Genomic DNA, 23,856 nt, shown 5'->3' on the forward strand with positions numbered 1-23,856 from the left:
TGGTATTTGTCCTTTGTGAAACCATTAATGGCATGAGGACATGAGTTTTAATGTGAGCCTGGCAGAATGAGGATAACTACTTGATAAGTAAGTGTGGGTGTGTGTGTGTGTGTGTTAAGTGAATGTGTTTGCGTCAGTGGGTGGTGGGTAATGTTTGCTTGTCTGTTTCTAACACTGTAATCTGTATTGGGATATGGGCCAAACTGGTCCGGAGCCACTCGCTTATCAGAGAGGGAGACGTTAGGAGATGAACAAACTGGCTTCACGTCACGCCAGAAAGAAATAGATTGGGACTAAACAATGGAAAGGGCACAGAAAGTGAGGTTTTAATTAAATCTGGGTCAATGGTAACCAGAACGCCGTCTGTTATCTTTGAACTTGTCTAATCTTCACGTTTCTGTCAGCGACTGATGCTTTGAACTCCATCCAGAGCAAACACTGATAATGGAGCCTCTAACTAGCGTATGAAGTGCAGCACTCAAATGCACATGCCGTCTCGGCCTTTATATCTGACAAAACTGCACAGACACTCACTCACACTGCACTTTTCATCCGTTTTCATCATCATCTGCCTCTCAATATGTCAGTCACCTTCTTCAGTGTATCTTTCACGCACACACACACTTGCTGACTCAAACAGCTGGAGTTAGGTTTTGGCTTGGATTCAGCGCAGGCCTGTAAGGGATGTCCACATATGGACATGTATTACGGCCACTGGATGTTTTCTGACAAGGACAACTTTGCCTCAACCCGGGGACATAATGTAATGTATATGATGATGTCTGTGTGTTTGTGTGTGTGTATTTGTGCTCACACAGGGATACTTGCTATCCGCCTTCAGCCAAAAGTATTCCTTCCCTTTCCCATGTTATCGTGCATGTGTTTGAGAGCCCAACCATATTGGCTTCCTGTGTTTATTTTTGCGTAAACATTTGTGTTTTAATAAAACCATATTAATATACAATCTTGACCACTCACTGGATGTGCTGGGCATAACAGCAGTTAACCGCAAGGCTTATTCCGTACAAGATGCAAATGATTTTCAATGCATTTGTATTTGATAGAAGCTATAATTAAAATCATTCACCTCTTATCATGAAGTGCAAAATCTCCCTATAGCATAAAGAAGGCAGGGTCAAAAAAAGAGCATCACTGTTTCACTTTATTGCTCAACATCTGTTCTCTTTCACAAGCTTCTCTTCTGTCGTCCCTAATGAAAAGCAATAGTGAGTGTTGATGCATCTGTATATATAGTCACACACTCATGCACATGTAGGCCTGCATGGACACACTAACAAAACCCAACATGTGTCTTGGTAATGGATTTTGAGGACTGTAATGGATTGTAATGACTGACGAGTACTCTGTTTTCCACAGGATGTGAAGGCTGTGCTACGTTTTCTCCAGATGCTATTTCGTGACAGCAAAAGGTTACATGGGTTTGTGGGTTTGTGGTTTTGAAGACGGTGCTTGAAGGGTTAATCTCAGGACTAGTATATATCTATGTCTGTGAGTAACTGAGATGACACCCAGCATTGAGATGAAACATTAAGTGATTTACTTTAAGGAGCTTCCTTTCCTTGTCGCCTATCTTTCCTCAAGCACAAGGAAGATGCAAATGAGCGGGATAAGCTTCATCCTGTCTCATCTAGACCTTCCATTACTCCGTAAGTGGTCTGGTGAAAAGAGCACAATTTGGGTATTAAGATGAAAGACGGGCAGAAAAGTAGTCGGAACAGTGACTCTTTACCAGGCGTGGTCTGAGCTCGGAGATGAGTAATGAGGTTATTTACCTCTCGGCTGGGACTCGCTGCCTAAATTGTGAGATTCTCCAAATACCAAGTGCTCATCTTCTCATGTTTTTCTTTTTACCAACCAGATGTGTCTTATAAGAAACAAACGCATAAGCAATATCTTGCTCTCCTTCATCCCAATACGTAATCAGAGTAATCATATCTATTGTCACGAATGCAAAGTAAAGTGTTTGCTTAAACCTCAGAAATAGATTAATTCTGCAGTAATTTCACACCATTCTGAAGTGTCAGCAGGGTGTGAAATTAACTTTTCTATGAGGCTGTTACCAGTTTTGGATCCAGGAAGTAACTCATTCATCATTTCACTTGTTCCATTTGTTTTAGAAGAGATATGGCTGTGTCCTGGGGTGACTCCCTGAACCGACTTGGCTTGTCTTTGCAATGCTGCTATGTGTCGGCAGCATGTGGGGAGATGCAGTTTCACAGTGACATAATTTGTTGATAACAATAGGATGGCAGTTGACTAAATATTAGACTAATACAGAAGTGGCCGAACTCTGTAGCAGCTGATATGATAAATATACACCAGTCAGGTATAACATTACGACCACCTTCCTAATATTGTGTAGGTCTCCCTTATGCCTCCAAAACAGTTGTGGCTCATCAGAGAATGGACATGGGCCTTCTGAGGGTGTCCTGTGGTGTCTGGCAACAGAATTTTGTGAGTGGGGGCCTTTGGATCCTATGGGTTGAAGGGAGGGGCCTCTGTAGATCAGGCTTGTTCCTGTGCGTCCCACAGATACTTGATCACTTTGGGATCTAGTGAATTTGGAGGCCAGATCAATACCCTGTGCTGTTCTTCATGTTTTTTTGAGCTGTTCCTAAACCGTTTTTGTGTGTGTGTCTGTGTCAGGCTGCATCCTGCTGGGGATGGCTGCTGCCATCAAGGAGTGTCATTGCTGTGGGGTGAGGGTGTCTGGTCTGGTCTAGGTGGGTGGTACATGTCTAAGTAACATCCACACGAATGCCAGGTCCAAAAGCTTCCCAGCAGAACATTGCATTGTCACAATATGGTCAATGTTTTTCGTTCACCTGTCGGTGGTTTTAATGTTGTGGTTGATCGGTGTGTCTGAACGTATAGGCAAAGCTGAAGATGTTTTTGCTTCTGAATTTTTTGCACATATAAGAAAATCAAGGGGATTAAACTAGGTCAGTAAATGTTTAATTAGGGCTGACTGTGATGCTGAAAAAGGCCTACAGATGATAAAAGCATCTTTGGTGCCTGCATGCATTGTTCATCAGAGCAGCATAATGCAATCAGGCATCTGAATACGTTCATCCTAATATAATTCGATTGAGCTCCAAATACTTGGCTCACTCACTTCCTGTGGTTTTGCAAGGTGATCTATAGCTGTCTGCATTTTTTTGAATTTGCAGACCCCTGTTTGCACACATGACTTTGGGTGAGTCTGTATATGTCGGTGTATGCAGTTTGCCTTTGTTTTTGTTCTTGAGACAGCGACCCAGAGAGGGACTGGAGAGTGAGGACAAGATATATGATGATGGGTTGCTTGGTAACTGTTGTATGTTCTGGCTATCGAGGGGAAGCCCGTTGAATCTTGATGAAGCGTGAAAATGGAACACACGTTGTGTGACAGACACGACCACAGACAGACTGGGGGGAACAGACATATGAAATATGCATAGACATTCACCGCATGCTGCGCTGTGACACATAAACAGACAACCATGCACAAACAAGTTGAGGTCACCTGTGGTTAATTGGTTGCCCTGGGTGCGTTAGTCCTGACCTTACCACACCTTGCTTATATCAACGCTATAGCAGAGTGCATCAACAAATTGGATGCTTGTGTAAGTGGACACATACAGAGACATTTGCAAAGAAAAAAGCAACAGCTTTCCTGACGCATCGTACTCTTGCGCTTCCCTGCAGCTCTTTAGACGGGAAACTTTGTCCTCTAACCGCTTAGCTTCGCATATTGTTGTCTGACCGTGACATGACTCTAAACCACATCCACTTTGTATTCTGGCTTGTCATTGCAGTTTCTGTAGCTAAACTGGGTTAACGCTCCATTGTAACGATGTGCAAAATGTTATCGTAATAGATTAAGATTTTCTGTCTGATGGTCTCCGGGGGTATTGGCCAAAGTTTCATGGTGTTACCCTCCCAGATTTGCCCCTCTGTACTCTAGTTGGAAAACCTCTGGTTTTAGGCCAACTTAATTTAGCGTTAGCTAGATAGATACGTCATTGTAACTTTCCGTGGATGGGGCTGTTATTTTCTGTTTTAAAACATTGAACTCTGTGCACTGCATCTGGTCAGCTGCTAAACAGTAACTTTAAACAGTGTAGCCACTTTTTGGCGTACGAAATGTTACTCTGTAGATAGACATTCACGACGGAGGTGGACACATGGTGCAAGTACTCAAACACTTTTTCCTGAGAGACAGTTTCCCTTGACTCAAACTCATTAGCTCACGTCACACATGTTACCTACACGGCTGCCTCTCTAAAATGGAAAGGCTCAGCCGGTAACAGTTGGCTTTTGGTCTAGCCAGTGGATATCCAGGCCGGAACCTCCTGTTTCATGCACTGCTCATTGTTTACAGTCTGACTAGCAACTTGAGACTAGAGAGCTGAAGTGCCGTGATGACATCTACAACTGGACCTTTTAGTTAAACCATTACAAAGTCTTCATTTAATGCTCGACGGAGACAGCGTGCTTGAATTTTTCCCAGACTTTTTAACTGCATTCAATGAAAACCTGCTCGGTCAATTCTACTTTGACTACAAACGCAAACCAGAAAGCTTGTGATACAAAAATACCATCTCTACAGATTCTGTATGCAGCTAGACTTAGATAAACTTTACTGATCCACAAGGGAAATTGCTTGGTCAAGCTGTTTATGGAGCTTCCATCGTGGCCACTGTCATAACATAATAGTGATTTAGCTCATTACCAGCATATCAAGGAGTTTGCATGTCATGTTTCAATATGACGCCTGACAGTACATTATAGGGGAGGGAAAATTTGTCACTCATGCATCAGCAAGGGTGTGTTCCGCATTGAGAAACAAATGGAAGGAAGACAACAGTGAGAATCCACAATATCGGCATATACACCAAGGAAAAGTGCGTGCTATTACTGGTGAAACTGGCTGAGTAATCTCTCAGATATGCAGAGCAAAAAAAAATAAAAATGACTGAATATCTTGTGTGATTTAAGATGTGGCCAAGATGAGACTTAAAACCAAAAATAGGGATTGTATGAAAGATAAGATAAAGACAAAGATAATCAGAGACACTGTTTTCCAGTACTCCAGTAGAGTGAGAATAGTATCATCATATTCAGACTGTGAGCAGGTCACAGAAGCCTTTATTAACAATGTGGTTATTCTTATCATAATGAACTATTCATATTTGCTCATTACCAACTTGTCCATACCCATCGTGCTTTTGGAAATTTGCGAAGTCCTAGCTTCTCTGCACTTGCATGTCTGGGTTTGTTCTATATTTGTGTTGATTTATCTGTCTCTTGTACCTCTTTTTTTGTTTTGTCTGTCGGTGTGTTACCATGGCAGTTGACACCGCCGAAGTTAAAAGCCTGACACAAAAGTAGCAGCACATAAAGAATATATTGCTTATTTGGTTTCAGTATGCAAGCACAAACAGAGTAATCTTACTTCCTCATATTTAGCAGTGATTACGTGACCCTGCCGTATATTTGTCGTTCTGCATAGTTCACATGCGCACGCAAGAACCAAGAAAGAACCGAGAAAGTTGAACCCTACCTAACCTCAAAGCTGTAAACCTGAATTTGACAGTTCTCCTTGGTATGGCTTTTTTTTTTTTCTCCACAACTGAGCTGACAAACATTTAAAATAGGAACTTGAGATGCTCTCATGTTCATGTCACATGTCGCTAACCACACACAGCTTCTCCATCATTGCCTTCCTCTGTCCACTATTGCATTAAATAGCAAGCAAATTTAACCCCTAAATTGGATATCAACAAGTGATGAGAAAACAACATCTCTAGTAATTGTTAAGTAAATAAAGAGTTTAAAAGCTTCTTTCTTTTTTCCTCCAGCATTGTTGCTTAGCTGCTAAAAAGTGCACCAGTATACAGGTGCAGACTTGAGTTATGGGTTCACAAACTTTTCACACCCAGCTCATTCATGTATGATGATATTAAATAGTATAGCAAGCATCTGGCCAGTATAAAGTGCAAATTGTTAAACTCACCTCAGTGCTGCATTTCCTTCTGTGTGACGACTGCTCTTGCTACTCTGCTCTGCTCCCCAAGAGCGCCACAGTCTCGCTCATGAAGTGTGTGCGCGTCGTCGGTGTGTAAGTGTGTGTGTGGGAAAGAGACGAGGGAGAAAGTAAAATAGCACCAGTTCCTCGCACAGCTCTCTCTCTCTCTCTCTCTCGCTCTCTCTCTCTCTTTCTCTTTCTTTCTTTCTTTCTCTGTCTCCTATTGTTCTCCTCTCTTACTCGCCTCTTTAGGGTAATCTGCTTGTGAATTACTTTAATAGCTCTCTATTCTCTTGTCATGCCTTTTAACTTGCATGTGCCAGCTGCCACAATAAAGACGTTTCTCCTCACCAATTTATTTTCTGATTAAAATGGGTCTGTGTTACCTGGCTAATCCAAGAAACCTGCTCCATTCGCTCCTAATGGATTTGCTGGCAAATAAGTCCAGTTTGTAGTTGGAGAGGGAGACATGGTGGTCATGTCTGCATCGTTTCTTGCTTTGGAGATATTTTTTTTTTCCTTTTCATATCTCATGCTGATACAAGTGCTTCTGCTTTCTTAACTTTGCACAGTTTAATAATTTACAGAATCTGTAAAGCTTCACGGGCGGGTGGCTCCTGGGCAAGTCTCTGAGAATTGGCACCAGTTGGTCTGGAATGATGTCAGTGACCTGATGGGTCAGAAAGATTTCTAAATCCATCTCCCCATTTCTGGCACAGCCTTTCTTTCCATTTTTCATGTGCTTTGGCAATGGCGTGGCTTCTCCTTCCTTTCCAATGTCAATTCATCTTCGGCGCTTCAGGCTAACATTCATAAGTCATTATCACTTCCCTTTTCATACTTTTGCCTCTGTTTTCCTTATCTGTCTCATCCCTGTCTTTGGCTCTCAGTTTCCACGGCCTTGTTAATATCTTAGCTGCTTCCTCTTTTTATTCCTTCCTCTTTGTATCAGGTAATCTCTGGCTTCGTCAGTCTGTTAGTTTCTTCTTTCTTTTCTTTGTTTCTTTGCCATGCGCTGAGGCTCCACCTTTATTTCTCCTTGTGAGTTCCAGTTACAAGGTTCACACTACTAAAAAAAAATGGTGCGATAACATATCTTTCAGCCCTGCGATAGACTGGCGACCTGTCCAGGGTGTACCCCGCCTCTCGCCCAGCACGACCCTTCACAGGCCAAGTGGTTACAGAAGATGAATGAATGAATGAATGAACGAAAGTATCTTTCTTTATCATTTTTTCTGTCTGTCCCTTCTCTTTCTTTCGTCGTCCGTCTTCCTGCAGTTCGCTCACCTCTCTTTTAGATTCTGTCACTCACTCTAATCACTCCTAATGTTTCTGAGTCCACCTTTCTCTAAGTGTTAAATCCATAGCTTGTTGACAAGATCCGTCCCCCGCCATGTTTCCATAACAACAAGATTTATAGAGTGCCTTCTGACATTTCTAAGATGATGGGTGATACCTGATTGGCACTCTGCGTCAGTGGTGTCGTCAGTCATTTGCCTCTGCATGCGATGTCTATAATAAGCAGTTGGGTAGTTTGGTGTTTCTTAGCTTTGGTTGATTTGGGCCTGTCCAAAAGAGTAAGAAAGGAGACCGTTTATCTAAATGGAAGTGTGCAAATGGAAGTTGGCAGTGGTTCCTCGAATCCCATTAGCATTGTAATATAAATTTTTACTATGGGAAGTAAACCACAGCTCACAGTTAAGGTCAACAGTGAGTTTAAAGTAGGACATAGTGTGATAAGATAAGATGCCAGGTGAATAAAAAAATAAAAAAATAAATGAAAAGATTTAGAGCTCTACTACCCTCTTCTGGATTTGTAAGATCATTGCACGCTCACTTGATACAGTGTGTTTGCCACAATCAAACACAAATTTTTAGGCAATTTCAGCCAAGAAATCATTGACTGATGGTGAACATGCTAAGAACAAAATAACTGGTTGTAAATTATTATTATTTTTTTTAAATTTGCAAATGGAAATTTAAAGAAGCATGCTAAACATTCGGTAAACGGTTCAGTCAGGAAGATTTGTTTCCACACATTCAGTCTGTAGCCTATAGTGTGACTATGGGCTGTTCTGGCTGGTTCACGTCACTGCTCTCATCCAATAATCCCAGAGTCCCAAGACTCTGGTCTTTAAATTCGATGCAGTGTTCTTTCAGACAATCTGTCAGGCAGCCCTCCCCATCTCCACGTCCCCCTCATTCTCCAAGACCTCCCTAATGAACTCTCCATCTCCCTATCTGCTCCACCACCACTGACGGTTAGCCTCATGACACTCTATCCCTATCCCCTACCTTGATATGGGACTCTATGATATCGCTTCTCATCTGAGTCTAATTGACAAGATATTTAATCTCGCAAGTTCTCGTTATCTCTATAAGTTTTGCTCCCTACGTCTAAACGATCTCTTGCAAGTTAGTAATTGAATTAATAATGAATCTAATCTCATCTAAATCGTGTGGACAAAAAAAAAAAAAAAAAAAAAAATATATATATATATATATATATATATATATATATATATATGAGTTTAACTGATTCATCCTCCTGACAAAAAACTCACCTCAGCTCCTTTTGGAAAACATTAGTTAAATTCTACAATACTGCATTACTGCACAAGATCATTTATCCAAATTCAACTCTATTTATCTTTTTGGTATAACTGTCAGTAATGTTTTTCACTCGATTATTACCCTACTAAGAAATCTTTACTGACAGTTTCACAAGATTCTGATGATGATTTTACCAACATCTGATGTTATTTTATAACATTTAAACATCAACCTACATGCTGAAAGCTGTTGGCTTAGCAACTTCCCCAAAGCTGCAGGCGGTATTTAGTATATATGTAGAATATGTAGCTGTGAAAACCTCTGAGGGCGAAGAGTTGTTTTGTGGCCGTGTCTTTATTATGTTGCTTTAGCGGTCAGACAACTGTTAAGTAACTTCATACTCGGTGGATATAAATGCTGAAGTGAATCGTGAGAAAACAGATAGAAAATGACTGTTAAATAACACTTCATTTTAGAGGTGGGGATATTAATGTGTGGCGGAAGCAGCATACTAAAACACATCAGCCATGCCAGCAGTGAGATGCTGATAATATGTCAGCTTTTTGACGTGTCTGTCAGGTTTTGAGAGCCTCATTGTCGGAAAGCCAAACTACCAAGGGACCCTTTTATATCGTAAATCCAGCTTTCCAAGAAATAATATCGTCTGACTGAAAATGCCAGGGTCATGGATGAACAATCTCTTACAGTATATTAACTATTCTTCTATCCTGGATACACTAGAGGTGTCTGGTAGACACCTGGCATCAAACGAGTAGAGATAGATTCTTCTAGTCAGCCTTGTTTCCACTGAGAGTTCAGCTGATTTATCCAACACTTAAAACTAGTTTGAATAATTGATTTTACTGATTTCACAATAAAAATAGGCATTCGTTTTCTAAAATGGTTGGGGATTTGTTGATCATTTCTTGAAACGGAGAAGGATTTTTAGATTAGTGTGTCTGGATGCTGAATGTTACTCTCGCTGATACAATAAATGGAAAATGACTATTTACTAGAAGTGTAGATTGTAATTAAAGTCAAGGGAGATGTCAGTAATAGCGCTCTCATCTATCATAGATGATTGATGCCAATTGCTGTGCTAAGGATGCTTTCAGAATGGGAAGCTAATGGTTGCTGTGGCAACATCATCTGAAGGAGGTTTGGGGGAAAAGTAACATATTTGGTGAAGAGGTGTTTAGCTTCTTCACCAAATATGTTGAAGAAGTGTTTAGCTTCAAATAAATTTGATAATAATTCCCGAAACAAGCAAATTCAGACTAAAATGAACATAATTTTAAATCTTGCATTGTGCCCATACCTGTGAGATTATCAGTTTAAAACTGCATCAAGATGCTGGGACTTCAAGTAGCGCCAAAACAGTGACACATTGCTGCACGCTGTGATGCTTCTTCCTCTCACTGCCTTTTTTTTTCATTTCACGGGTTTGAAGGGTGAAGCGCAAAGGGAAAAGATGAGGGTTCAAGAGTGCAAGAGTTGGCAGTATGAGCTGTCAGCCTATATGATTTAAGTCATACATGGTTCAACGACTGGATGCTACAAGGTGCAAGCTGGGGCATTTTTAAATTTCTTTTTTTACATAAGAAATCAATAACGTATCTTGTTTTCTGTGGTATTTTTACCTTTCACCTTTATTAAAAACGGGCATTTGCAGGCCCAGTTCAGCATTGCGATTAAACTTGGACACTGTCGATATAATCAGCTTCTAAAGCGTGTCTGTGACTACAACACACATCATCGATGTTTTACATTCAAGAATAATAAGTTTAAATGATCAAAACAGAGGTTTCACACTCTGTATAGGCCCTGTGGGTTTCTTAGGGCTCCACCTTGTTTTCAACCACTTCCCCTTAACTGTATGAAGGCAGGAAGAGAGAAGAGACAGAAGAGGAAGAGAGGCAAAGGGGGATGGGCTTATTGCTTTCATTTAAAGTAAAACAAATGCAGAAGTGAGAAGTTAAGGCCGATAAATACAATAGGAGGTGAATCAGACAGACAAGACTAACTTTAGAAAGTGGGTCTACTTGCAATCATGGCTCCTTGGACAAGGACCACTACAGAGCGGTTTGGTGTAGGTAAGTGAATTAAACATTGTGAGTTGTGCGTGCACGTACATGTCAATATGGCTTTTCTCTTTCTGGTGAAATGGTAAACTCTCCGTCCAATGAATAGGAACGACAAAAATAAATGGCCATCACTTCCTGCTAGACGGGATGTGAGCAGGTGCTAACGGCCTAACGAACTTTAGGATGCACACAGCTCTCTTGATCCCTCCAGAAGATCTTACATTCATCATTTAACATCAGTGCAACTAAACTCTCAGTCGCTGCAGTGGAATGTGTGTGAGGGCTAAAATGTGCAAAGCTGCCGTCTGATGTCGATGAAAGCAGCAGTTAGCAGTATCCACACACTGTACATTACGCAGCACACACACCCACACCCACACACACACACACACATATATATATATATACAGAAGCTACAAAATAATTTAGTCGCAAAAATTACAATGTCAAGAGGGAAAAGATTGATTTTGGCCAGGAATGAATCCGAGACTGTGCAAGAGCAGACAGTGTGTACGTTATCTGGTGTGTGGGTTTAATATGGCGGAGCTGCTCTGAGTGTGTTTCCATTAGATATGCAAAGCAGCCACAAGCTGGGCAAGAGAAGACTGAGTTCTGATTTCTAAAACACCGCAGTAATAGGTTCACTGGCCTGCTGCAGCCATTGTGTTGATTTATCTGTTACACGTAATAGGTTGTATAGTTTATACTGTGAAAAATTAATAGATTTAAAGATTATTTATCCTGCTAGTGATATTGCTTATAGCTTATAGACAAGAAAATCTGTCAATAAATCAAAAATGATTCCATTTAAAACCAGTTGCAACTGTAATTAGTTAAGGAAACGATGACATCTAGATCTGTCTGTATCTGTGTCTGGTTCTATAGAGTACATCTTCCTGGTCTGTGTAAGAGTTCAACGCAGGAAGTACGAAGGAAGCTTGTGCGAGTTTGAAGCTGTATAGTTATAACGTTATGCACGTACATTACACAAATGTGTTTTTATCAGTAATTTTGTAGTAGCACATATTTATAGTCCAGACCATTTTAAGCACAAATGAAGCAGATCTAGCCCGTGAGCTGCTGCAGACGAAACCGTATCCCCTGCGCCCTTTGCGAGGGAGTGAACCCTAGCTGCTGCCAATGCACTGTCATGCAAACGCTGCGGTGCCCTTTCCTGCAGCGTGTGTTGCTGCAACTGTTGCATATACTGTACATTAAATATGTCTTCTCATTGTTTAGACCGAGTGATTGATAAATGAGCTGAGAGACATGTTAGAAAACACTGCGTGGCAAAATGAAAAAAAAAAAATTTCCACACCTGCTGGCGTCATTGACGGATTGCCCATTTTATCTGACCATCATTAACCTAAAGTGGAAGGAAAGGAAAAGCAGCCAGTCTTCACAGTTGCCAGAACAAGACATTTTTTGCCATTTTTGTTTGAGAAAACACAAATCCCAACCACTAAAATACATCCTGTCTGGAAAAAGGTAGACTAAAGGTTCTAAATACTACCAATTAAAATGTACAGGCTTGTTCACTTTGTTGGCGGTCATTATTTGCTCGTGTTGACAGTCGATCAGGACTGCACATGTGAAATATTTCAATTTTTCTGTAGTAGCTTCCTGCCATTGAAAGGCGCAGAATTCTTGTCCCTCACCATAGCTACTTGTTTCTTTAGCCTCCAACATGCACGTGGAATCAAGGCGGCTTTCTGCTTGTGCTAACATTCATATTACTGAAGCGCTTGGCTGTGCTTTACTTCACTGGACCATGACGGTGGTTTTAAATGCTTTCCACATCAAACCATGACTATTTCTTTCTTTAGTGAAGTGGAATTTTGTTGGCCAAGGAAAAAGGCAACTTTCCCTGGAGATAGGAGATATGGTCCACATCCAGGAGGTCTGTGAAGGTAAGAATATCTAAGGATATTCAATCGCTAATAACATTGCTAACTTGGCATGGTTCTCCTAAATAACAGTGCTATCTTGTTTTCATGTTAATCCGTGTCTTTACATTGCTGTTGTTATACAAAAAATTTATAGCACTTCAAAGGTGTTAGCTATTTATGGGTATTTCAGTTTAATAAAACTCCTTGCAAGTATAGTTAAGTAATATTACTGTAAAATGTATTGTGAACCAATTTCACCTTAGACTTTTTATCAGTTAAAGATTATGCACAGGTTATCCGATATTAAGATGGCGTTCATTTTCTTTCAGGATGGTACAAAGGCTACTTGGCTCGGAACAAATCCCAACGGGTAAGAGCCCACAAGCAAATAACCGTACATGCATAACCAGCCAGCTTTATTCAGCTCAGAGCTATACTGTGTTTTGTGGATAGAAGCGTCACTCATCACCGATTTATTTTTTTCCTTCCTTGTCTGTGTGTATTGCCGTCCAGGGAGTGTTCCCTGCCAGTTTTGTCCATCTAAAGGAGGTCGTCATTGAAAATCGAGGGTGAGTGATATAAGAAAGAAAAAAATGGACATCGAAAGTTACAAAAATTCTGAATTTGTCCCGTTCTCGTGCGTGTGTGTGACTCCAGAGATGAACAAGTGGTGCTGCTTGCAGAGATGCCCCTGGTGAAGGAGGTGACCACCACATTGAGGGAGTGGGGAAGCATGTGGAAGCAGCTCTTTGTGGTATAAACATTAACATTAAAAGAACACTATTACTGTATCTGAATACGTGTGTTTGTGCATGTGAATCTAACTCCAGTACGTCTGTCTGTCCAGGCCAATAAACAGATCCGCGTGAAGCAGGTCAAGACCCTCATGTGGGAACTGATGGAGTGGCGTTCTCAGCTCCTGTCTGGCACCCTGCCTAGTGATGAATTCAAGGAGCTTAAGCAGAAAGTTACTTCCAAGATTGATTATGGCAACAAGTATGTCTGCACTAAAAAAAATACATATTGATATATTGTCATTGTTTAAACGTTATGTCAAACAAACTGTTCCCCGAGTTGCATTTCTTTTTCTAATGAATCCATCTACCACCCCCTTTACCTTCTGCTCCGCAACATAATTTGTCTCTATTACGTATATTAATTTTCTCCTGCTGCTCTTCCTTCGCCCTTGTTCATCTTCCAACAATCCTCCCAATGCTCAACTTTGATACTCCAGGATCCTCGAGCTGGACCAGGTTGTTCGAGACGAGGATGGGAACATCTTGGACCCCGAGCGAGCTAGTGTCATCAGTCTCTTTCGGGCCCATGAGGAGGCCACAGCCAAGATCAATGAACGCATCAAAGAGGAGCAGGTACAGCACAGTGAGCAGGAGGGGGAGGGTGGGTGTGTGACTTAAATATAAATACAACACGCTTTATCTGGCAGCTTTGACGATGTTGCGGTTTGCGGTTTGTCAAGAAACTTATCTGGATAAAGTCCTTTAACCTCTCATGGGCTGAACTAGACACGCGATCACAATTCTAGTAAAATGAAACTTTATCTACCTGAAAATGTCATGGATAATGAATTTTAATTGCCTGTCATGTCTGCCCTCTTAACAAAATAAAGAATTAACTTTCTTCCAAATTGGCTCAACTCCATAGCAGCCCATTTTACATAACCTGTACTCTGAATGCTACAGCTGTTACATTTCTCATAAGTGACCATTAATTATAAATCATTATACCAGCCAACCGGATCTGCCACGATCCTCCCAAACGGAAGGCTTTTGTTTTGCATGTCATCCTGTTAAGTCCTCAGACATAATTATGTCCTCTCCTGCAGTCCAACATCCAGACAGACCACAGCGGGATCTCAGCACGGATCCAGTCTTCCCCCACCCACAGCCTCTACGTCTTTGTCAGGAACTTTGTCTGTCGCATCGGAGAGGACTCGGAGCTCTTCATGTCCCTCTACGACCCCAACAAACAGACCATCATCAGGTGTCTCCTGTCCTCCTCTTGTAGCTCCTGAATGTGATAGATTATAGCTTATATTGATGTACTCTATCTTTTGAGTCAGATTTCCTTATGTGCAGATCTGACACTAAAACAGATTAATGTGTTAATTTAGTCTTAGTTCCCCTTTACTGTCTGAAATGAACAGAAAATAGCTTTCGTGTTCAGGTCTTATTTCAGTACCTTCTTCCCTCAGCTGTCTGCACACTTTAGCCTGCACATTCTCTCCTTCCCTTTTCCGCCACGTTCTCTAGTCAATATGTGTCTCCTTCCCCTCTCCCACAAAATTAGAACAATGACATGCCAAAAATAAATATACAGAATATACAAATTATAGGGCAGCAGATGCTGACTGGCAGCACTATGTGGTGCCTGACAGTGCTTATGTTAAGCCCTGTCACTCACTGTCAGTCTGGATATATCTATGTCCCAGCCAATGCAAGTAAAAGTATTAAGATAAACCTGAATCGATCACTTGTTTTTGCTCCCACAGCTTTTAGATAGATAGTGTTTTACTTTCTTTCCATTTGTTTTGATCCCTGATTCCCTTTCATCTGTGCGTTTTGATCGGTTAAATGCTTGGCTTTTGTTATTTTTTTAGGATCCATTTCCACACCTTGTCCGTCCGTCTGTCTGTAGAAGGGCAGCTTTTTTTTGTTCATGTTGATTGTTTTACTTTCCGTACAACCCCTCTGCCAGTGCCTTGTGCATTCTTGAGTGCCGGGAAAAGAAGGGTTGTCCTTTTACCCCTCAAATCAAAATTATTATGCAGTCGCGCAGGCTAATATGAGCGGTTTCATGTGCCTGACAGGAGATGATTGGAACATTTGAACTTTAGTATCCCTGAAATTCTTTAATACCACATCAATACACTGCATGCACTGTGCTAAAGTATAGCATCCAGGCTGCTGTGTGCAGAATTTTATTTGGGCGAGAATTAGAGGGAACAAAAAACAGTTTCCGCTATAAAGGATGAGATCATCTTTATCAATACTGCAGCAGTGTTGTGTAAAACTATTATATCGATTATTAATATTGCACTGAACACTAATGTATCCTACCATTCTGCAGTGAGAACTACTTGGTACGCTGGGGCAGCAGAGGCTTCCCCAAGGAGATTGACATGCTCAACAACCTGAAAGTAGTCTTTACAGTAAGTAGCCACAAGAGGGCACTGTCGTACTGTTTCTCAGCTCTGTAGATATTCTCACTGTGATGGAATGAATGGACTCGTTTTCTGTCATAAGATGACATAGCTTTTTTTTTTTTTTTTTCTTCTTTTCGTTTCATCAATTATTTCCACTCGCTGTGCTTTCACTTACAGTCTCTCTTTATTTGTCCACCAGGACTTGGGGAACAAGGACCTGAGCAGAGAGAAGATTTATCTGATCTGTCAAATAGTGAGGGTGGGCAGGATGGACCTGAAGGAAGTGCACAACAAGAAGTGCACTGTTGGTCTGAGACGGCCCTTTGGGGTGGCAGGTACTCTAATAGGAGACAAAGCATTTTATTCCATTTATTTTATAAATGTGAGGTGCTTTTAAATGAATCCTTATCTCATTGTTAAATAAGTAAATAAAAGTGTCCAATGGGAGAGAAGTTCCAAAGTTTAGGGGCAACTAGCTCAAAGGCAAAGTCTAAACATAAACCTTTTTTTGTTTAAAAAGAACCTTTAACTTGTGTCTGAAAGCTGCAATTTATTTTGTTCTTTGACAGAATGGACTATTGTCTCTCATTCTGTTCCCAGATTTCACAGTTTTTGCCAACACTAATGACTTTTAGTGAGAAACCTCCGCAGTCATCTTTACTTTTGTTCCCTGAAGGATAGAGTAATATGTTTCACTTGTTATGGCCCATATTTACTCCTGGGAGCCACCGGGTACAACCACAATCTTTGCACAAAAAAATAAAATATTGATGGTATCCATTAACTCCTTTCTTTTTTTTCTTTTTTTTTCATCCTTTAGGCTGTTGTTGCTTCCACTTTATCAAAAGCAGTTGCCGAATGTCCTCATATAACCTCACAAAACATCTATCTAGTTCGCTTTCTGTTTTTGTGATTTGAAGCCACATCACAAGTTACTGTACAGTGCTTTGTTTCACTTTGTCATCAGAGACGCATTTGTTTTCTCTTCCTGGCAGTGATGGACATTAGCGACATCATCAAAGGGAAGATTGAATGCGATGAGGAGAAGCAGTATTTCATCCCCTTCTTCCCGTATGTCCTATTTTCCTCCTTTATTGCCTATTTGGCCTTTTCTTCCGCGGTGAAATCCGTTCGGAGGTCTTCTATATAACTAAAATAGCAAAAATTCAGCTCAGTGTGTGTAGAGGTTTACTCAGCATCTGGGGTATTTTAGGATCAAATGGTGACCTTTGCGTTTGCATTTCCAGGGTAGTTGCTGAGAACGACTTCCTCCACACCTTGCTGAACAAAGTGACAGCATTACGAGGAGACAGCGGTGGCCAAGGTACAGTTTCACACTTGCAGGCCTTTCTTTCTGTTTCCTGCCCATGTTACATTTCGTGCAAATGTCAGAGGTCCTCTATGTGCTTAAGGTTCCCCCCCTGGACTGTGCATGTTGCAGTCATTTGTGTTCAGATGAAATGGCTATTTTCTCATAACATCCTCGCCTCTCCTCTCCGCACTTCAGAATGGAGGACATTATCCTGATAGATAGCCTTCGCCCTTGAGCTGCTGTTTTCATATTACTTACCCTTTATGTCTCTGTCACGGGCCTTCAGTCTTGCTGCCCACTACCTCATGTTTATGGCTGATTTTGACAACCCCTATGGGTGACGCTGTCTTGTTCCGCATAGATTAACCCTGCATGTTGGGCTGTCCTGTTATCGCTCAGGTTTTATCTTCCTCCCGCCCCTGAAAGCCCTGGGCATAACCTAGATATGAAAGGAGCACCCGGACGAGCAGATAGGGAAGGAGCACCTCAGGCCACCAGATGTCCGTTCTTAACATTGCTCACCCCTAATCTTTCCTTCCTCTCACTTTGAGATGATTTTGCTACATAGATACACACACACGCACACAGTTTTCCCCGTAGGATTGTGGCTAGCCTTGAAAATGTGGGTTTGTGACGCAGTCTAGATTTGACCAACTATGTATTTGCCTAAAATAGCTCACCCTTTTCCCCTTCCCCATTAATTTCCTTTGCTTTGCCACTGAAAGCTTTGAGAGCCCATATTCTTTAAAAGCACATCTCTGTCTGTTATAATAATACCATTATCTTTTCTTGTTCCTTCTCACTCCCCTGTTTGACACCCCTTTCCCAAATATTAAACACACATTTTGCACTATTGATAACAGTCTAGACTGCAGCAGCAGCAGCAGCCATAGCCCACACCTGCAAGGATTTGACACAAAGTGCACCACACATTAAGTTCAACCTTCAGACCTTGTGTTTAAGAGTTCCTGCTCTTCCTGAATGAATCTTAAAATGATTTAAATTCAGTTTCAATAATACAGGACCCGGGAATTCTTTTTTCATTTATTTGGCTTCCTTCCATTTGAATTTACTTACGTGCGGGCACTAATGAAAACTCATTTGTTTTCTCATTTAATACAGACTGGAGTGGTGCCTGTTTGTTTCAGTAAATGGTTTAAATTTATTGATGTTTGGTCCCACGAAGTTATGTGAAGTGTTAACTCTCTCATAGATAGAGACATGCTGTCAAATAAATAATTGTTTGATGTGACTGGCTTCCATGCAAGTTATCAGCATAAAGGTCCTATAGTTCTCCCTCTGTGGCCTGTTACGTGATACAGTAATATACTAAAAAGCCTGAGTAGTTATCAATAAGTAACAATGATTATATTACCAATATAGGCCGGCCATTGTCAAATGACCAATATGTATATATGTTTAGAGTATGTTAAGAAAACTGAGAATACTGCTGTGGTAACAGAGCACCCTCACAGCGATTCATTCTTCTTTTAAAACATAAGCTTTCTCCTTTTCTAATCCCACCTGCCAGGTCTGTGGGTCACCATGAAAGCTCTCGTTGGGGACGTAGTTCAGATTCGGAAAGAATATCCTCACCTGGTGGACCGCAGCACCGTGGTGGCCCGCAAGCTGGGCTTTCCGGAGATCATAATGCCCGGAGATGTTCGCAATGACATCTACCTCACCCTGCAGGGCGGCGACTTCGACAAGTATAACAAGACGACGCAGAAAAACGTGGAGGTCATCATGTTGGTCTGCGATGAGGAGGGCAAAGTCATACAGGTGAGCAGCGCGTAGAGACGACGCACGACAGACAGGGCATGTTGTGTGTTTAAAGAGGGGAGGAATTTTATTTAAGCATTTGCTTTGTGTGTGTGGGGTCTGAGAGTGTGTGTGTGGTAAAAACATTTGTGGTGTTTTAATAGATTGGGTTAGCATGGGCCAGTGAGCAAGCACAACACCGATCAAGCACCCTCTCATATAGTCAGGGGCATTATCCCACGCTGAAAGTCCATATTAGGCATACATGGATACACTCACACACACACACACACACAAATAAAAGCCTCGGAGTTGCTCTGACACAATTTCTCTTCCTCCCTTTTTCTTAGAACTCCATCTGTCTGGGAGCAGGGGATAAGGCGGTCAGTGAGTACAGGTCCGTCATCTACTACCAAATCAAACAGCCCCGCTGGATGGAGACATTTAAGGTGTGTGTGTGTTTCCTCCTCCTCTACCATTCGCTTTCAGTTTACTTGAAATATCTGGTTGCTATATGGCGACAGAATAGGGTATATCTTTAACATATCTGTCGCATTGTATTCTACAATAACATGAGGTATCCTTCAGGTGGCAGTCCCTCTGGAGGAGATGCACAAGATTCATTTACGCTTCATGTTCAGACACCGCTCTTCCCAAGAGTGTGAGTATCATCCTCTGTTCCACTACCTATCTGTGTCTTAATAAATCCACAGTTCTAGCACCTCTCCTCAGTTCCCCTGAGTGTGATGTGACACTGAGAGGACCAAATGATTGGAAGCAATTAGGAAAATGACCCACGGCATCATTACACACACACACACACACACACACACTTGGTTACATAAATGAGTAGTTTTTCTTCCTCCCATGTCTCACCCCCTCCTTCTTCCTTTCCCTATTTCATTGGTGTGATTTTTTTCCCCCTGACCTGACGGCTCTCTTTTCCACTTCCTTCTCCTTCATCTGCAGCTAAGGACAAGAGCGAGAAGAACTTTGCTATGGCTTTTGTGCGCCTCATGAAGGACGATGGGACGGTTCTACAGGATGGGCTGCATGACCTCATAGTCTTCAAGGTCAGATCGAGTGGAAAAACAGATCAATGGGTTCAATGTCTTTCAAAAGAAAAAGGGATTGACAAAATAATAAATGATTTATTTAACAGTGGGCATCCAACTTCCAATCTATTGCGCCACAATTTCATCTCCATCACCCTCCAGTGTCCATTCACTCCAGAATAATGGCGTTATTGATGTGAACACACAGTATACAGACACAAATCAGAACCTAATGACTTTAGTTGGATCAAACAATTGTGGTTTGAACTGCTGAGCTACAATAAATATGAAGGTAGTGGGTAAAATGAAAGTGGTAACTCATCCAGACTTAACAGAGAGCTTAAGCACACAGAATTGTTAACACAGACATTAACAAAGATATTAATACAGAGGAAAGAATTTCATAATGACTGTGGCTGTGAGAATCCTTAAAATAGACCTAAACATACTGTAAAGTGAGGAGCTTATAGCCACCAAGACGGGTTGAGTGAAGCCAATAGATTTCCTGCCAAATGAGCCAAAGCTAAGACTGAATCCCCCTATTGATTAAATGCCAAATGCAATGAAGATTAATTACTCGTGATTCACTCAAAGACCCAATGGATGATTCCCCTGTGCCCTTTTTCTCGATTATCTCTCGTTATCCCTGCGTTCCTCTTGATCTCTGTGCCACTCACTGCTTCAAGTCTCCTGCTCCGCCATTTTTGCAGCGGTCACTCATCATTTATTGGGGTGGTATTAACGAAAGGAGAGTGATAGTTTGGGTTAAAACGTTGAATTTAAATATTTAACAATGCGGAGGATATAAAGTTTTGTCATATAAAAATAAATAAATAAAAAAAATTGGAAATGTAGATGCTAAGAAAAAAAAAAAAGCTCACCTCATTTTCTCATCTCTGACCTGCCTGGCCTAGCTGTTTCTAAAGTTATGAGTTTACAACCTGAAGTTGAGTTAGGCAGAAGAAGACAAGGCATAGTCATCAAAAAGGATCGCCACTGTCATCTTTTTCCTTCAGCGCTAGCCTGACAAAACACAGCAGGTGCTTTACATCCCAGTCTCTACCATTTCTCTGCTCACATATTCGTATCAAGACAACAAATTCTTTTCCCTGTGCTGTCGAGACACCCACCAAACATATGCGCCATCATTAGCAAAGTTTTACCACTCCTGGTGTGTCAGCATTCATGTTTCGAAACAATCTTTTTTTTTTTCTTTTTTATCTCCTGACAGGGTGACAGCAAGCGCATGGAAGATGTGAACTGCTACTTGCCCTTGCCCTCGACTCGCCACCAGCACGGCGACCCCCACAAGGGGTCAGGGCTGAGCCGCAGCTCCAGCAGTGTGTCCGGGAGCGGAGGCCTGTCGGTCAGCTCCAGAGACAGCTTCACCATCTCGACTCTGGTGTGCTCCACCAAGCTCACCCAAAATGGTAAGTTCAAGCGTGCGCAATGCTGGTGGTACAGTGTTTAAATGCCCCCCTTTTTTTTGACATTGTGCCGACATTACTGCTCCGGAGACTTGGCAGGGCAAACAGTTTTTGTTCAGAAAAGCGAACATATGCGCGCAGAAGTTGGAGAAAGGTCAGAGCAGATGTTAAGAGGAGGAGGGTGTTTGAAATTAAAACTGACGCATCAAAAAATCATTAATTAACATCTTCTTTCGACAGAGTAATAAGGGCAGGGCAAGAAAATGAATCATCGGGTGGCTGTGAAATTTGATAGAGGACAAATCCACTACGTGAATCTCTAATGTGGTGTCTTGTCGTCTTCACATTTCTCAATTGAAAACCCATAAAGTTGGTGAAATACGTTTTAGGCAGTGTTATTATTATTTGGTTTAAGGTCAAAAGCTGAGATTAGAGTAAAGGAGACATCTACTCGATTCACAGTGAGTCAGCAGAATATTAATTAGTTTCTTTTTGTTTTTTCCTTTTTTGCCAGAACTGCGAGTGTGTGTTGTGTTCACGGAATAGTAGGCACAGGATGAAAGTAGGAGGGCTGTGTGTGTATGCGTGGGTTTTATTAGCTGGGAGTATCGTCATTTTGTCCTACACACTCAGTCTGTCAGCCACGCAGGCGAGACACGCACACGCCAAGGTGCACATCCGCATCTACGAACGCCTGAATGCACGTACAGTCCAGACAGTAAGGTGCATCAGACACAGGTGCGGTGCAACAGCTGCTACCGAGGAAGCCAGTCCATCACTATAATGAACATTACCCTGCTGTATTAATCACCTGTACCACACGCACATAGACACATTCAGGCGTGCGCACGGTGTTGTTTAGGGCCACCCACCAGATGTGCAGCTTGGCCTGGTGAGTTAGAAATTATTGGACAGGGAAAGCACTGAGCTTTAAAGCGGGCAGCCCTACGGTAACATGGAAATCTGCCCCACGTCGAACTGTATCAGAATTAACCGGAGAAAACGCAGCTTTAAATATTCGGATGAACTAACTAGAGGTGCAGGCTCTGTTCACAAATGATCCAAAGCTGTATGTATATATTTGCGTTTGTGATTAAATGCTGAAAATCCCAAACACCAACCATTAAAATTACATACGGCGATATAGAACAGGGGAAAGCAGCAAATTGTGATTGTCAGAATATATATATTTTTTGTAGTATAAATGAAGCAAAACAACTTCAGTCCTTCACATTATATTAAAGCTGGTGGGCGCAGTTTCAATTGATTCTGTGCAACACTGAAGGAAAAAACACTTGTCAAATACTTGAGGACAGAAAGAGAAAAAGTTTTATATTTTTATAATTAAAAGTTCAGCTGAGAAGACTTTTCCGCCATATTTCTTTTGAACAGCATCCGCTCCAAGATGCTGCTGTACCTCCGCGCTGCACCGTGCGTTTACCTTCATGCATGCAACTGAACAAAACACTGAACATATTCTGTGTGTGTCTCCTCCTCAGTGGGCCTGCTGGGGCTGCTCAAGTGGAGAACTCGACCTGAACTCCTCAAGGAAAACCTCGAGAAACTCAAAATCATCGATGGAGAGGAGGTGGTCAAGGTCAGTGGCGTGAATACAAGTGTGTCTTTGCATATGTATGTGCGCTGTTATGTGTGCGCCCTCACTGCCCCTGTCTATGTGTGTGTAGTTCCTGCAGGACACGCTGGATGCCTTGTTCAACATCATGATGGAGCACTCTCAGACTGACGACTATGACATCCTTGTGTTTGATGCCTTGGTGAGTGTGTGTGTGTTTACTGTGAAAATATTTGTGGGTCTCACTCTGCGGGTGAGCAGCTCATTTCTTGACAGGCTGTCTCTGTGTGTATTGAGGCTGACATCAGTGTGTGTGTGCCTGTCCATCTTTTTCCAAATGAACACGTCCGTCAGATGACTGCACATAACTTCATACCTGCCTTATAAATGTTTACTACTAAACATAAACTTGTTACTGACTCTGACTTTTTTCCCTCCTGTCCTGACAGATATACATCATAGGTCTGATCGCTGACAGAAAGTTCCAGCACTTCAACACAGTGCTGGAGGCCTACATCAAGCAGCATTTCAGCGCTACGCTGGCTTACAAGTAGGTTACTTCCAAAATCAGAAGCCCCTTACTGTCATTCCTGAATGAGTGAAGGTAGCGTTTTCAATGCAATGGCCCCTTTTGTGCAAGTGCAGTAACCAGTGTAAGGCGGTAGGTCAGGGGTGTATGAACTGTGTGGGCGTCTTGAAGCGCACCTGCTCTTTGGATTCATGCAGGTGCAGCAGTACAATGTTCAAAAGGGTTTGGCGAAACTGAATGTAAACAAGAGCCACTCTCAGCCAGTCACATTTCTGGTCTCATTGCTGTTAAAATCACAGAGACATATGACAATAACCGCTCAACAAACAGAAAGAGGTTTCTCCATGAAATCCATTGTGTTGCCTTCACGGTGCAACGCAGCATGATGTGAACATGCAACACCTCAAACCTGCAGCCAGAGGCAGATATTGTGTTTTCTTATACGATGACAATAGAAATATTAGAAAACGATGATGAAG

General features: G+C 41.8%; 1 protein-coding gene across 1 annotated transcript in view; it reads left to right on the forward strand.

The window, feature by feature from the left end:
• The first annotated feature begins 10,284 nt into the window (after positions 1 to 10,284).
• Positions 10,285 to 23,856, forward strand: part of dock2 (dedicator of cytokinesis 2) — an 85,495-nt gene continuing 71,923 nt past the window's right edge. Inside the window, exons 1-20 of the mRNA XM_084549633.1 lie at positions 10,285 to 10,677; positions 12,495 to 12,578; positions 12,887 to 12,927; positions 13,071 to 13,126; positions 13,215 to 13,311; positions 13,405 to 13,553; positions 13,792 to 13,927; positions 14,401 to 14,558; positions 15,645 to 15,726; positions 15,920 to 16,055; positions 16,716 to 16,791; positions 16,968 to 17,044; positions 18,564 to 18,814; positions 19,144 to 19,242; positions 19,382 to 19,454; positions 19,763 to 19,866; positions 21,080 to 21,278; positions 22,775 to 22,872; positions 22,961 to 23,050; positions 23,298 to 23,398. Coding sequence (XP_084405759.1) covers positions 10,635 to 10,677; positions 12,495 to 12,578; positions 12,887 to 12,927; positions 13,071 to 13,126; positions 13,215 to 13,311; positions 13,405 to 13,553; positions 13,792 to 13,927; positions 14,401 to 14,558; positions 15,645 to 15,726; positions 15,920 to 16,055; positions 16,716 to 16,791; positions 16,968 to 17,044; positions 18,564 to 18,814; positions 19,144 to 19,242; positions 19,382 to 19,454; positions 19,763 to 19,866; positions 21,080 to 21,278; positions 22,775 to 22,872; positions 22,961 to 23,050; positions 23,298 to 23,398 — 2,150 coding nt within the window. The 5' untranslated portion in view covers positions 10,285 to 10,634. The remainder of the gene's footprint in view (positions 10,678 to 12,494; positions 12,579 to 12,886; positions 12,928 to 13,070; positions 13,127 to 13,214; positions 13,312 to 13,404; positions 13,554 to 13,791; positions 13,928 to 14,400; positions 14,559 to 15,644; positions 15,727 to 15,919; positions 16,056 to 16,715; positions 16,792 to 16,967; positions 17,045 to 18,563; positions 18,815 to 19,143; positions 19,243 to 19,381; positions 19,455 to 19,762; positions 19,867 to 21,079; positions 21,279 to 22,774; positions 22,873 to 22,960; positions 23,051 to 23,297; positions 23,399 to 23,856) is intronic.

This window comes from Chelon labrosus (assembly GCF_963514085.1).
Source record: "Chelon labrosus genome assembly, chromosome: 8".
Lineage (NCBI taxonomy): Eukaryota > Metazoa > Chordata > Actinopteri > Mugiliformes > Mugilidae > Chelon > Chelon labrosus.